A 13,839-nucleotide genomic window follows, 5' to 3' on the forward strand; every position below is an offset into this window, starting at 1 on the left:
GCTGTGTAATTGATCTTGTATACTGCATTTTTAAAAAGCCTATTAATCTGCAATGCTTTGCTCTCTTTGCAGCTCAGTTTCATTCACCACCGATGTAGGACAACTTTCCCCACTGTTTCTAACACCTCTTGCACCCTCCAAACTGTTGAAAGCAGGTGCAAAAGTACAAATCGCAAAACCGAGGGGGCGCCTGGGTGGCTCAGTCGGTTAAGCGCCTGACTTCAGCTCAGGTCATGATCTCACGATTCGTGGGCCCTGAGTTTCAGCCCCGCGTCAGGCTCTGTCCTTGACAGCTCGGAGCCTGGAGCCTGCTTCAGAGTCTGTGCCTCCTTCTCTCTCTGCTCCTCCCCTGCTCATGCTCTGTCTCTGTCTCTCAACAGTAAATAAATGTTAAAAAAAATTTTATTAAAAAAAATTGCAAAACCGAGGAGCAACATCATGAGGGATATATAAGGAAAACGGGAGTTATTCTTCACAGCAGTATTCAAAAGTGAGCCCCTCTGAACTGGCTCCTACACCACAGGAGTCACAGGAAATACCCAAAGAAGACACAGTGAACTAAATGCCCGAAGCAATTCCACGAGGACCCAGTGAAGTCTGCACATTCAGCCACTTGGCCTCAGCCCCACCCACCCTCTCAAGGCACAACTGAATGGCACCTTCATGGCCTGCAGTCCTGGCATCCCAGGAAGACCTGCACTCCCTGAACACTTGCAAAATGTGCAGCAGCAAGTCCTCTCTGCAATGTTTCCCTGGAAAAAGCAAACAAGAGAGCAACAATTGTCAGGAACGTCACAACGTTAAGAACTATATTCACGCAGATCATAACACACCAACTACACGGCCATCTTTTCTCTTTTGGGGAGGGGCTGCGGAGGATCAGAGGTGCTTTTTGACTTAATACTGAAGACAGGGCACTGGGCTAGCAACTGTGATGCATGATACCCTCTCCCAGGAAATGACCTCTCTATAGAAAGGGCGACTGCCCCACAGAGGACCACAGGCTGAGTTTGCACATGACTGGCTGGCTCCTAGTTGACAGACTCCTCTTTTCTGAGGATTTCTGCAGCATAAACTGCTGGGTGATTTTTTATTTAATGAGGGGCTAGTTGGTTTTTTAGTTCCCTGTGCATTCATTTGGTGAGATGATAAGGGCGGAAGGACACACAAAACCAAACATACGCGGCTTACAGGGCACCTGGGTGGCTCAGTCAGTTGAGCGTTCAACTTTGGCTGGGGTCATGATCTCATGGTTGGTGAGTTCCAGCCCCACGTCAGCTCAGGGCCTGGAGCCTGCTTCGGATTCTGTGTCTCTGTCTTTCTCTGCCCCTCCCCTGCTCATGCTCTGCCTCTCTCTCAAGGGTAAATAAACATTAAAAATTTAAAAAAGAATATGCGGCTCAGGTCTTTCACACTTTTTCACATACTAAAGACCATGCGCTGAGTGTAATGGGGTAAGCAAGGCACTCTCTGGAAATGCTCATCAAAATTCCAGTTTCGTTCTGATGGCCTTTTGAGTAACTGCGTGTCTGTTCCACAACTCACCAGGTACTGTGATAGCATCTTGCCCAGTTCTCTTGTTCCAATGGTCAGATGAGTCCTGTAATCAAATCCCTTCCCAAATTCAAAGCTGGAAAACTCATCGTGGGCAGTCGTGTTTAGGGAGACCACCAGAAGTGCATCGAGTCCTGGTCAGTAAACATGACAGATTCAAAACAAAAGGGGTTGCACGTTAAAACAGAGGAAAAGCCCATCCTATTTCTACTTGGTGAACGGTGTTCAGAGAATCAAAAAGGGGAAACGGAAACATTAAGAAGAAGCGGGACTCTTGATGTATGAGGAACCCAACAACTTTGCTTGCTTGCTCAGGCCTCAGTAAGAAATCCCCAGAGAAAAAGTATTCCAAGAGCAACTATGTACAAATCTGACAGAAAAACACTAGCAGAAAACTGTGTTTAATGCCTCACCACCAAGTTTTGATGCAATTCTTGGGCATTTAAAAGCAATTTATAAGAAAGGGAATTGTTCAGCTTCAGAGTTTTTCTGAATTTTTAAATTAACAGTAGTTCTCAGAGCACCTGGGTGGCCCCTTTGGTTGAATGTCCGACTCTTGATTTCAGCTCAGGTCATGATTTCACAGTTTGTGAGATCGAGACCCACATTGGGTTCTGTGGTGACAGAACAGATCCTGCTTGGGATTCTCTTTCTCTCTGCCCCTCTTCCTCCTCTCTCTCCCTCTCTCTCTCTTTCTCTCTCTCAAAAATAAATAAACATTTAAAAAAAATAGTTCTCAAAGTCATCTCCACAGCCAAACACCCCTGGGGGCTCGGGCCCTGAGAGCTTGAGGAAAGCTCAGGGTGAAGTGTTGGCCATAACCAGATTTCATTCATTCATTCATTCATTCATCCACTCACTTGTTAATTCATTCACTAGTCCATTTACTCTGTCTATCCTTTCATTAAACAAATCTTTGTTTATTAGGAGCCTATTATGTATCAATCATTGTATCAGGGATACACGATGAATAGAACAGGCACACTCTGTCCCTGCAGAGAAGTACATACAGTCTAATAGAAAAGGAAGATAGGGATCAGATAGTTGCCCTGAGAAGTGATAAGTGTCCTGAGACAGAATGGCAGCATGCTTTGAAAGCCTAAAGGAGAAACTCCTAACTCAGCCCTGGAAAGTCATGGAAGGTATCCGCCAAGAACTGATGTCTAAGCTGAGCCTGAAGGACGAATGGAAGCTGGTCAAGGAAGAGAACCAGAGACTGAAGGTGGAGAGAAGGACTGGGGAGGAGCTGAGATGGGGGAGAGTTTTATGTAGAAGAAAAGTGTATGCCAGGATAGGGAGGACTGAGCCATGAGGTGTACTGGAGGAAGAAGCAGGTGGCTCTGAGTGCCTGGGGTACTAAATGTGGGGAGTGAAGGAAGGCGGGAGTGGGGAGCGGGGGTGGGACCCTGCAAAGTGCCAGAAGCTGTACTAAGGAAACTGATGTGCCCAGAACAGTGGGAAAGGAGGGTGACATAACCCAGCAATCATGCAGGAGACTTTGTGGCCTCCAGGGAGGTTGCCCACAGAACCTAAACCCCAGAAGCCAGCGTGGGTCTACGCCCAGAAGTCTCAAACAATGCATCCCGTCTAATGATCAGTGGACCCTCCTGTCACTGCATATGACTCTCAATTTCTGCATTTAGCTTCCAGCTCAGTCTGAAACTATGACATGGATAGTAAGAAGTGCTTTTCAAGATCCGTATGTCTGTCCTTCACATGGATAATCAGAAACAGTAAGGAGTGTCCTAGGTCAGGTGCCCTGGAAGCAGGATCTAACGGAAGAATTTGTGTGTATCTAGTTTATTAAGGGGGAGAAAGAAGGGGAAGTTGTAAGCAAAGATGTGTGTCAGTAAGGGCTTCACCTTAATCTGATTCCTGAAGGACTCTGGGGTATAAACTGTATCACAGTTGACCCACTGGAGGCAAAGGTGCTGGGTTTTTGTATCCCTATATCGATGCCCCCCCCCTTCCATTTCTAGGTGGCACATGGTATAAACCCACCCCTGGTCCAAGGGTCAGGTAAGGGTTCAGGTCAGTCAAGGACTCATGACTGTAGGTCACAGGTGTAAGCACTTGGTCATGGCATTTGCAGCCCCTGGGGGATCAGTGTGCAGGTCTAGGGGTTCTGGGGAGGCACCAACAGCATCTGTTACTAGTGGCCAGACAGATCCCAAGATCTTTGGCACCTGAGTAAGTAGGGACTTGTTTAGTACCTTCTGTGCTTCACCACTTAAATTCACAACTCAGTACCTGCTTCTCTGAGCCTGTCTGATTGATTTTCAAGCATTATCTTGCTTTCACCCCCAAGACCATCTGAAAAGATGAGCAGCACCTAGAGAAAGAGGAAAGCAGAAAATGGGACGATGTGAAAATGAAACATATAACTGGGGAGGAAGAAACAAACAAAAGAACACGGAGATGGGAGAGAGACTGTGACGTGAGTACCTGTCCTTGGGATGTAGATTCCTTCTTAAACGTATTCCACAGAGACCGCAAGAACTGTGCATTCAGATGAGTTGGCCCATTAACGGTGACCTGCAGCAGCCTGTCAAATATTGCTTTCTGGTAGATTTGGAACTCAGTAGGGAATTCTCCATCATCGTTCACCTTGAAGGCCACGTTCATCTGCACCTCTGCGCCTGCCCCACAGCTTACCCCCCTGATGGAGGTCATGTCCTCTAAGATGCCTGGGAGGTATGATTCCAGCCGGGGGTGGTCCTCGAACAACTGCGCCCCCGGCAGTTGAGTGGAAATGTCAAACCCAACCACGACGTCCATAAAGCAATCTGGAGACCAAGGAAAATGAGGCCAGGTTAATGAGTAGACAGGAACAAGGAAGGGAAGACGAGGCAGAAAATAAGGAGAGCAGTCATGGCATGGCCCAGGGCTGGAGGGACTCTAGCACCCACAAAGAAAGAAGGAAGATATTGGCTGCTTGATCAACATATAACACAGGTGTTTCCTCTCTCCTTTTTCAAATATTACAAGTTCCAATAGCTATTTGAAGTTCCAATCATGGTTCAGCCTCATTCTCAGAGGCTGGCTTCCTGGCTGGCTGTGTGTGTGTGTGTGTGTGTGTGTGTGTGTGTGTGTGTTTGCACATGCATATTTTCTTCTTTTAATGATGACATACTATGATTCATATGATCATATTAAATATTTGAATTATCCTTAGAGATGGTTTAATCCGGAGATCACACATTCAAATGGCTGTAAAGGCCACGTGGATAATGTAAATGAGCTAAATGGGCAGGGAGAACAGAGGATGGATGGAGACTAACCACCCATCTGGTCACTGCTCAGCTCTAGCTGAGAGTCAGCCATGTGGGAAAAGGGACCCAGTGTTGTCAGATAGAGTTTTCAGAGAGAAGCCTGAAATCTAGATTTTTATGTGAAATCTTCAGTTTGTAAAAGCTGGCAATTAATCTTAACAAGTTGTCAACACTGCATAGGACAAACACAATTCAGCTACAAGTTGCCATTTGGACACCTCTGACCCTTCCCAGTTGCTCATTGTACACATGAGGAAAGAATGATTCATGGAGGTTGCTGCTGTTGAACCAGAATAAGAACCCCGGATTTCTGATTCCAGTCCCAGGGCCCTTTGCCCCACTGTAACCTGCTTCCAGCTGAGCACCCCAAATGGGGTGTAGAAGATCTGGAGACCTTGAAAACACCAACCCATTTTGTGAAAGAAGTAGCTTCAGTCATAACTCTAGAAACAGAAGCACACTGAGGAGTTTCTGCACGTTGTACCAGTTCTACAAAATGTTATCATTCACCGCTGCTTCCTGGTGTGCTGTCTTCCCAACTCCCAGCCCAAACATACAGAACCTGAGTCCCACACGGTGACTCTCAGCTGGAGCGAGCAACACCCTCCCCATGAGATGCGCCATTGCTCTCCATTCTTTTCCTTCCCTCCCGGCCTCCCTGACTCATTTATATTACCTTCCTGGCCTTTGCAGCCATTTGTGTTTGTGACCTCTGGGTATTAAATAATCCCCAGGACAATTCAAATCTTCACCATGTTATGATTACACGAATGCCATCATGTGCAATTTAAGAAACAAAACAGATGAACATGGGGAAGGGAAGGAAAATTAAGATAAAAACAGAGAGGGAGGCGAAACATAGGAAACTTAAATACAGAGAACAAACTGGTTGCTTGTTGGGTAGGGAGATGGGCTAAATGGGCAAGGGACATTAAGGAGGGTACTTGTTGGGATGAGCACTGGGTGTTATATGTAAGTGATGAATCACTAAATTCTACTCCTGAAACCATTATTACACCACATGTTAAGTAACTTGGATTTAAATAAAGTAAAAATATAAATTAATAAATAAATTAATTAATTAAAAAACATGCATATAGATAGGCTCATATAGACACACACACACACACACACACACACACACACAGACAGGAACACTGAGTCCCTTACAAGACCGTTTAATAAAGTTAAAATAGTAAAGCTGTCAACCTGCAAATGTTAGCTTTACTTACTTCCTACCAGTTGCAAGGCATCATTCTAGGACTTCCAGAAGTGGAAAGGGTAGAAACAGGAGACTGAGGTCCAGGTGCAAAGAGGGGCATAAACCCGGGGTTGGAGTGAAGGGACAGGGCTGACCAGAGGACACAACCCAGGGCCTCCTCCAGCCTCTGCATCCTTTCCCTTGTCTCTGAGGGTGGCTGGCTGATCTCAAGCTTCCCAGAAACAGAGAAAAGGTCTATTTTCACTGTGCACTATTCTAAAAATATGTTCATCTAGAGCTGGCCCCTAGGATACCTTGGGAAATGAAGCACTGGGAAGGTACAATTAAATTAAAAAGAAATAAAGAACAAGGGGAACACTTACTGGTTTTCCCGCAGCTCTGGCAGATTTCACGGACCATTCTTTTCTTCGTCTCTATATCCCTTAAGTTACTAAAGTCTTGGAAAGTGAATACTTTTTCAGAATTGCCTGTTATTGGCAGAAGTTGTTCCTTATGAACATTTCCTATGCCCCAAGCCAGGACACAAATTCCAAGGTTTTTCAGGATTTTTACTTCCTCTGACACATCATAGTAGGGATCTCCGGATGTGATAACTACCAAAATTTGAGGGACACCAGCGTTTCTTCTCCCACCAGAAGGTGGATCAAACATGACTTTCACTTTTCTAAGAGCCAGGTCAATTCGTGGAAACCCCTTGCTCTTGGTGATTTTTTGAATTTGAGTCTTCAACTTGGCTATAGTCAGAGAGTTTTTCAACTCAATAATTTTTTGGAAGTCACGGCCAAATTGAGCCAGCCCAATTTTTATTCCCTGAGATTCAGTGTTAAAATTATCAATGATGTCTGACAGAAAAGTTGTCATGGCAACAAACTCTGAGTTGGATACCATGTCAGAGCCATCAAAAAAGAAAACCACATCGGCTTCTTGAATGTTGCAGGCTGCAATTGGAAAAACAAAACAATTATTTTCCTCATGAATGATTCAAAAATTTCTCTTTCCTTCAATACTTAAATTGCTTTACTAAATCCCCACATTAGTAGCAAATTGAAATAAGTTAACAGAAGAGAGGATCAGCTATTGGCCCTCAAAGAGAAGGAAACACAGTGCGAAGGAAGAAAAGGTAATAGACTTTGTTTCAAATTTTAATATTTGCATGATTCATTTGAAAGGGCACTGAAAGTTGCTCAGAGAAAAAGAGAAGTTTGAATAGCTTGAAGCCACTCACTAAAAGTAATTGCAAAGGCTAGAAATCCCCTCGACACACCCAGATTGGATGGTTCGCCCAAGTCAAGGTAATGGTACCCCTGTACTATATTCAGTATTCCTGTTACTAGTAATGCTACCACTTTGCATGTGTGTTGAGAAATACCATTTTTTAAACAATGCTCTTGGCATACAGCAAGTTAATATTCATGACCACGTTTTAATAAGTTAATCTAATTTTATAGATATAGAAGTAGAATTCAGAGGTTAAGTAACTTGCCTAAGAATACACAATTATTATACTGTGCAGCTGGTACATGGACCGCCTCATCGTTTTATCTCTAAATAAAAGTATTTTTTCTACTGCAGTTTTTTTATAATATCATACCCCACATATTAAAACTGAATGGGACAAGTGCTAATGGCTAGTAAACACAGCATGGGGTCATCTCCCTGAAATCCAATGAGAAATGTCCCATAACGAAGGGATAATCTTCTATGCTCTGTTCCAATCAAATGCAATGGCTGGGACAGGGCCAGCACTGAAGTGATTACTAAAGGCAATTGAAACAAAGGGATGCCCACTGCCACACAATCATTTGTAAGGGTAGTCTGGCAGAGACACACAGCTGGGCTGCCCAGATAGACTTTCAAGGAAGGATTTACTGCCTGGTTGTTGGCGCATGGTCAGCAGAGGGCTTCCGGCTGTCGACTCCTTCAGGGTCAGCCTTACTACAGGGAGATGTCTTGCCAAAGACCGTGCCCTGCCCAGGGCAGCTCACATCTGGGGACTAAGTGAGAAGGGGGTATGACCGCCCAGCCAGCTTAGTCTGATGCTGGACAACGCTGATGGGCAATGCACGCTCCAGAGCTCTTTGCCGGGTTTGGAGCTCTGTCAAGCATGCATCACTGTTTGACTTTTTCCCAGCTTTTTTTCCTAGGTGTGGATCCCTAATAAACATCTTGCATCTTAAACTCCGCCTCAGCATCTGCCTCTGAAAGGTATGCATGGGAGAGGAGAATAAAACCGCTTCCATCTTTGTAGGAAAAGACCGTGTATCCTGGTGATGTACTAGATTTGGTGGGGACCCAATGATTAACAAGGGGCCAAGCCTGCCCAAGGAGGCCACAGTCTTGCGACAGATACAGATAAGGAAACAGCGAATCTGCATTCAGTGCTACCACCAGGAGCAACGGAAGGTGCAGGAGCTGGGAGACACAGTGGGGTCACCGCCAGGAATTGGGGCGGGAAACTGGCGCACAAAGGCTGCAACACGACAGCTAAGCTAGATGTAGCCAGGGAAAATGCTGGGCTGGCATGTTTGTGGTGGGTAGAATACTGTGTACAGAGATGCCATTTCAGATCGACAGGAGAGATTGTGAAGGGGGGAGGGGCAGCAGGTGAGGCTGGAGCTGTGGGCAAGGCTAGATGGAACTCAGCAGGTCAGTAGTTGTAAACTGTAAGCAGAGCAGTGACATGGTCCAGTGCGTGTTAGGAAGATCACTGTGTTGAGAACGGAATCAAAGGTGGCAAGATGAAGGGCAAGGAGACTAAATTTCACGGTGGGAGTCCAGGGACAGGCTAGAACGGGCAGAACTGAGAAGGTCCCGCTGCCTTGGGAGAAGTCACAATTTTTTTTTCTTACAGATAATACCATCACCATTCTGTATCTGAAACCCAGAAGATTAATTCATTGCTCACTTTGAGCTCAGGTGGCAAATCTTACACTTTCCTCAGGTATGATGCCTCCAGACTACTCCACCCTACTGGTATCTCATGGAATCAGCTTAGGTCCCTTCCCTCCCTGCTCCTACCCACCAGCCTCCATGACTCCCTATTGAACTCCCATATTCTTTCCTCTGCATTAGTGGCCCTTATCCAGAAAAGCACATCAGACCACTTGAACCTCCTGTGGCCCTAGAGAATGTCTCTAATCCCAGTTAGAAGGCCCTGGATCTTTGAAGACAAAAGTCTATCTGTCAAACCATGCAACTCTCCATCCGAGTCTGGCCTGAAACTGGTGCTCAGTGGTTGTGCTGAGACTATTATGCAAATGGAATAGTACAAGTGGCCCCGAAATGGGGTAAGGTGAATACAATCCTAAGTAGAGTTCCTTTCTGCCAAGAAAAAGGCAACAAGGTGGCAAGACCTCAAAGAGTATTTCTGAAACTTCCTTCCATAAGCTCTTCAATGCACACCATGGTGGGAGGGGAACTTTCAGATCTTGTTCAATCAATGCATTTGAGAGATGAGAAAATATAGCCTGAGCAGAGAGATGTTCAGCCATGACACCCAGGTAATGGGAAGCCAAGATTTAATTTATGTTTTGCTTAACCTTTTATTGCTACCCCCACAGAAGCTTTAAAAATCACAACTTACGCTCACGTGCGTTGATACACATTCTTTCTTGCAGAGGCAGGTAAAGATCTTCCAGTTTGTTGAAATTTCCTACATAGAAAATATTGCTTTTATTCCCTGCGATAGCCTCGAGTTCAAATGGGTTGGCCTCTCCTACGCCCACTGCATAGATGTTGATGCCTTTGTTTCTTAACTTCAGTGCTGTGTCATTGAGCCGATTTCGGTCATGGGACTCCCCATCGGTGATGATAATCAACATCTGCTTCACATTTTCCTCGATGCGGCTGCCATGTTCTTTTGTGAACATTATGTTTGTGTGTTCGAGAGCCTTGGCAGTCCAGGTATCCCCTCCGGTGTGCCTGCGTCTCCTCAGATTCTCAACGATTGCAGATCTACTTGAGTATCTACTAAGGTGGAAAAGAACCTCAGGATCATTTGAGTATTTGAGAGCTCCAACCCGAACGCGGTCGATGCCAACATCTGCTTTCTTCACCAAATGGATAGTTAGGTTCATCATGCTTTCTTGCTCTTCTGTACCTATGCTGCTTGAATGATCCAGCACAAACACGATGTCTAACACCTTAATATTTTTACAATCTGGAAGAATAAGGAACCAGGCATCACAATCTTTCTACAGTGTATCCTACACAGACAGTTGAGAAGGGGGAGCAAACTAACATTTGCCATGAACCTACTATGTGCCAGACACTGCACCTTTTGTTAGAGAGGGCTTACTCTGTTTTACAGAGTAAGAAACTGAGGCTCAGTGATGTCCAAGCTACCCCTGATTCCAAGGACATTGTACTTGACAATGGCTCTGTGGTCAGTGTTTCTTAAGCCACGCCACTTTGTTCTGCTACATCTCATTAGGACACAGGATGTCTTTTGCTCTGCAGGCTTTCAACTGAAAGGAAATGTCAGAAGGTAGTTCAATGTCAACGTAATGGTGAGACATGACTAGTGTTTGCCAAACTGGCGTGCTGTTTTAAAGAGCTCAGAGGCTCCCTGTATAAGCTGGGATTTTTTTTTTATCTTACTCCCTCTAGTTCCAGCTGTCTTTTCAGCTTCTGGTCAGCTAACTTTCCCAAACGCACCATGCCTCTCGGCATTCATTTGTGCTCCTTCTCCTGATCTCCTGAGTTAGAACCCAGAAAGGTCCCAAGTAGGGAGAGCTAAGGCCCTTATCCCCTCATCTCAGCCCTAAGCCTCCTCCACATCAGAAGCCAAGTGACCACTCTGGATAGGTCTCCAAAGTATGGGGTTTCTCTCCCCTTTTTTTCTTCCCTCAGTAACTTAAGCATATGCCTTTCGGACTTTCACTTTCTCCACTTTCTACCTATATATGGTAACTCCAATCCTTATTTCTGGCAATGAGGTCTCAAATTCTCAAGCTTAAGATGCAATAGAACCTGGGGCAATGACCCACCAAGATTTAGTGATTAGTCATGACTTGAGGTTTATGAGTCGATCTAATGTGTAAGCCAGGGAAATTTCACCTTATGCTATAGAAAGGGCCTCCACCAACATTATATTTATCAAAATGAAGAAATGCCAGGAAAAGCCCCATGGATTTCAAAGGTGGGGATGTGACCTTAAGATAAACCTTTCTTAGAATGTCTCAACATTACTAAGAATTTGGCAATCATTGCCATTTTTTTTTTTTTAAGCAGGCTCACATCCAGCGTGGAGCCCAATGCAGGGCTTGAACTCACAACGCTGAGATCAAGGCCTGAGTTGAGGTCAAGAGTTGGATGCATGGGGCGCCTGGGTGGCTCAGTTGGTTGAGCGTCCAACTTCGGCTCAGGTCACGATCTCACGGGTTCGTGAGTTCGGGCCCTGCGTCAGGCTCTGTGCTGACAGCTCAGAGCCTGGAGCCTGTTTCAGATTCTGTGTCTCCCTCTCTCTACCCCTTCCCCGTTCATGCTCTGTCTCTCCTCTGTCTCTCAAAAATGAATGAACGTTAAAAAAAAAAAAAGAGTTGGATGCTTAACCAACTGAGCCACCCAGGCACTCCAGAAATCATTGCCATTTTAACTAAGCTGTTAAGAGAGAACTCACAGCGCCACTGTCTAAAACTCAGACTTAGGCCAAGACATTTTGTTTGTTACCTTTGTAAAGATTTCTCACACATAATTCTGAATAATATAGTCCAAAGGTCTCTATGTTGCTAGGGGAACAACATACAACAAATTTACTAATACTTCAGCATGTTCTCTTAGTGGTACCCATAAAACAGGTAACAGCACGTGGTAGATTTAAAAGCACAGGTGTTTTTAGTCTGACATGTGTATTTATAGCAACTTCTCTATTAAGAGCCATTAAAGTTGATGGACTCAAACTGAAGATTTGCTCAACACAAGTTTTAAAGTACGACAGTTCGTGAGATAAAATGATCTCAAGCAATCGTTTTTAAAAAGTAACAACTTGAAATTTTCTAAAGCTATAGACACATGAAAAAGCAAATGTAAAATATCTCTCTGATAGTGGTGAAGAAGAAAAATGCAAAAGAATGAAAGTACACACTATATCTTTAAAATACAGGGGATATTTAGGGGGTTATGCTTAGGACATTGGATTTAATTTAACTAAGAGGAAGATGAATTTGTTTCTCTAATTATTTACTATTTGACACTGGTTATTGGTAGGCCAGGAACAATTCTGGGGAATCATTTGAGATTAAATATTGGCTCTGAAAAATCTAGGTATGGATGTAGTTAAAAATGTGGAAGTTCGATAAGAAATTCTGAGAACCTGTGGGAATATACTTGAAGTCACCACAGCCAGACTATTTTGTTGCCAAACTAGAGGGCAAAATTGTTAAACTGGAATATCCCTGGAGGTTACAGGTGTTTCCACAACACAGACAAGACAAGACTGAAACTTAACACTAAAGTCCAGATACAGTCCAAGCCCGTGGTACAGCCCACTGCTCATCCCATGAAGTCAACAGCTCATGCCCTTGAGTCCTGAAGAGTAACAATGTCACTTACCGTGGAGAGCACATACACGAAAAATGAGTTCGCTTTCTATTGCATTGAGATCATCAAAGTTCTCAACTTGGAAGACCAGCTTGCCATCCCCACTGATCTCCTCCAGCTCCATCCTGTTGGCGCCATATACTCCCACGGAGAAGATGATGACACCACTGTCCCGTAGTGCTTTAGCAGGTTCTCTCACAGAATCTTGTGCTTCTCCATCCGTGATGAGGATAAGAAACTTTTTGACCCCAACACGGGCCCCCTTGGTGGGGGTGAAGTATTGAGCTACAAAGGTTAGTGCACTTCCAGTCAAAGTGTTACTGTTGATGTAAGACATTCTGTCTACTGCATCAGAAATTTCTTTTTGTGTAAAGTATTTATTAAGCTGGAATTCTTCCTGATTATAATTACTGAACTGAACGACACCAATCTGAGTTTTGTCTGGACCAATTTTAATCTTTGCTGATAGATTTTTCATGAAGGTTTTCATTTTTCCAAAATTTTCATACCCAATACTGCCAGAACTGTCCACCAGAAACATGATGTCAGCCTTCATGTCTTCACATCCTGCGCGTTGTCAAAGAGACCAGGTTGATATAATTTTCAAAACACAGAGAAGCAGCAAGCAAGAAAGAAATGCATTAGTCAGAAAACATCAAAACTTAACTCAAACACCTGCTATTGTATTTGAAAATTTTATCTGCTTCTATAGTAGAGGCCTGTTGACCAGGACCCAGACTCAGAAATCTACTGAATATTATCCAACAAGTTTTAAGAGAAAATGCAACTTCCAAAGTATATATTCATTCACCCATGCATCATTCATTTATGCATAGTTCATTCATTCATAATTCTTGAGGTGTATGAAATGCCAAGTATCAGGTTATGTGTTAAAGGATGTGATGGTGATCAAAAAAAGGAATAAGAGAAAAGGTAATCAATTCCCTATGCCCATAGGACTAATATTTCTGGGTTTTATGTATAATCTTGAAACAAAAAATTCTAAGCAATCTTTACACAGCCTTATTTTCTGGGATAACTTACAGTGATTTGATAAACACTATGAATCAGTATTAGAAACCGGGGTGAAAAACTTTTACTAGAAATAGTAAGTACATTAGTAAGCACATATCCATTCAACATGGATGTATAAATAAAGGATCATTCCTTTATACCTAAAGTTTGTAGATTTTCTACTGGTTAGAAATGGACATATATGTGTGTGTGTGTGTGTGCGCGTGCGCACAGAAG

At 44.0% G+C, this 13,839-nt stretch overlaps 1 protein-coding gene across 2 annotated transcripts in view; it reads right to left on the bottom strand.

Moving 5' to 3' along the window:
• The window catches only part of COL6A5 (collagen type VI alpha 5 chain), a 131,927-nt gene that overhangs the window by 63,864 nt on the left and 54,224 nt on the right, over positions 1-13,839 (bottom strand). For both annotated transcript variants that reach the window (XM_078432355.2, XM_078432354.2), the window contains exons 6-12: positions 12,601-13,155; positions 9,632-10,207; positions 6,411-6,986; positions 4,000-4,340; positions 3,805-3,886; positions 1,546-1,688; positions 660-752 (exon numbers count right to left, since the gene is read on the bottom strand). In XM_078432355.2, coding sequence (XP_078288481.2) covers positions 660-752; positions 1,546-1,688; positions 3,805-3,886; positions 4,000-4,340; positions 6,411-6,986; positions 9,632-10,207; positions 12,601-13,155 — 2,366 coding nt within the window. The remainder of the gene's footprint in view (positions 1-659; positions 753-1,545; positions 1,689-3,804; positions 3,887-3,999; positions 4,341-6,410; positions 6,987-9,631; positions 10,208-12,600; positions 13,156-13,839) is intronic.

Source organism: Panthera onca, chromosome C2, assembly GCF_046562875.1.
Source record: "Panthera onca isolate mPanOnc1 chromosome C2, mPanOnc1 haplotype 2, whole genome shotgun sequence".
Taxonomy (NCBI): Eukaryota; Metazoa; Chordata; class Mammalia; order Carnivora; family Felidae; genus Panthera; species Panthera onca.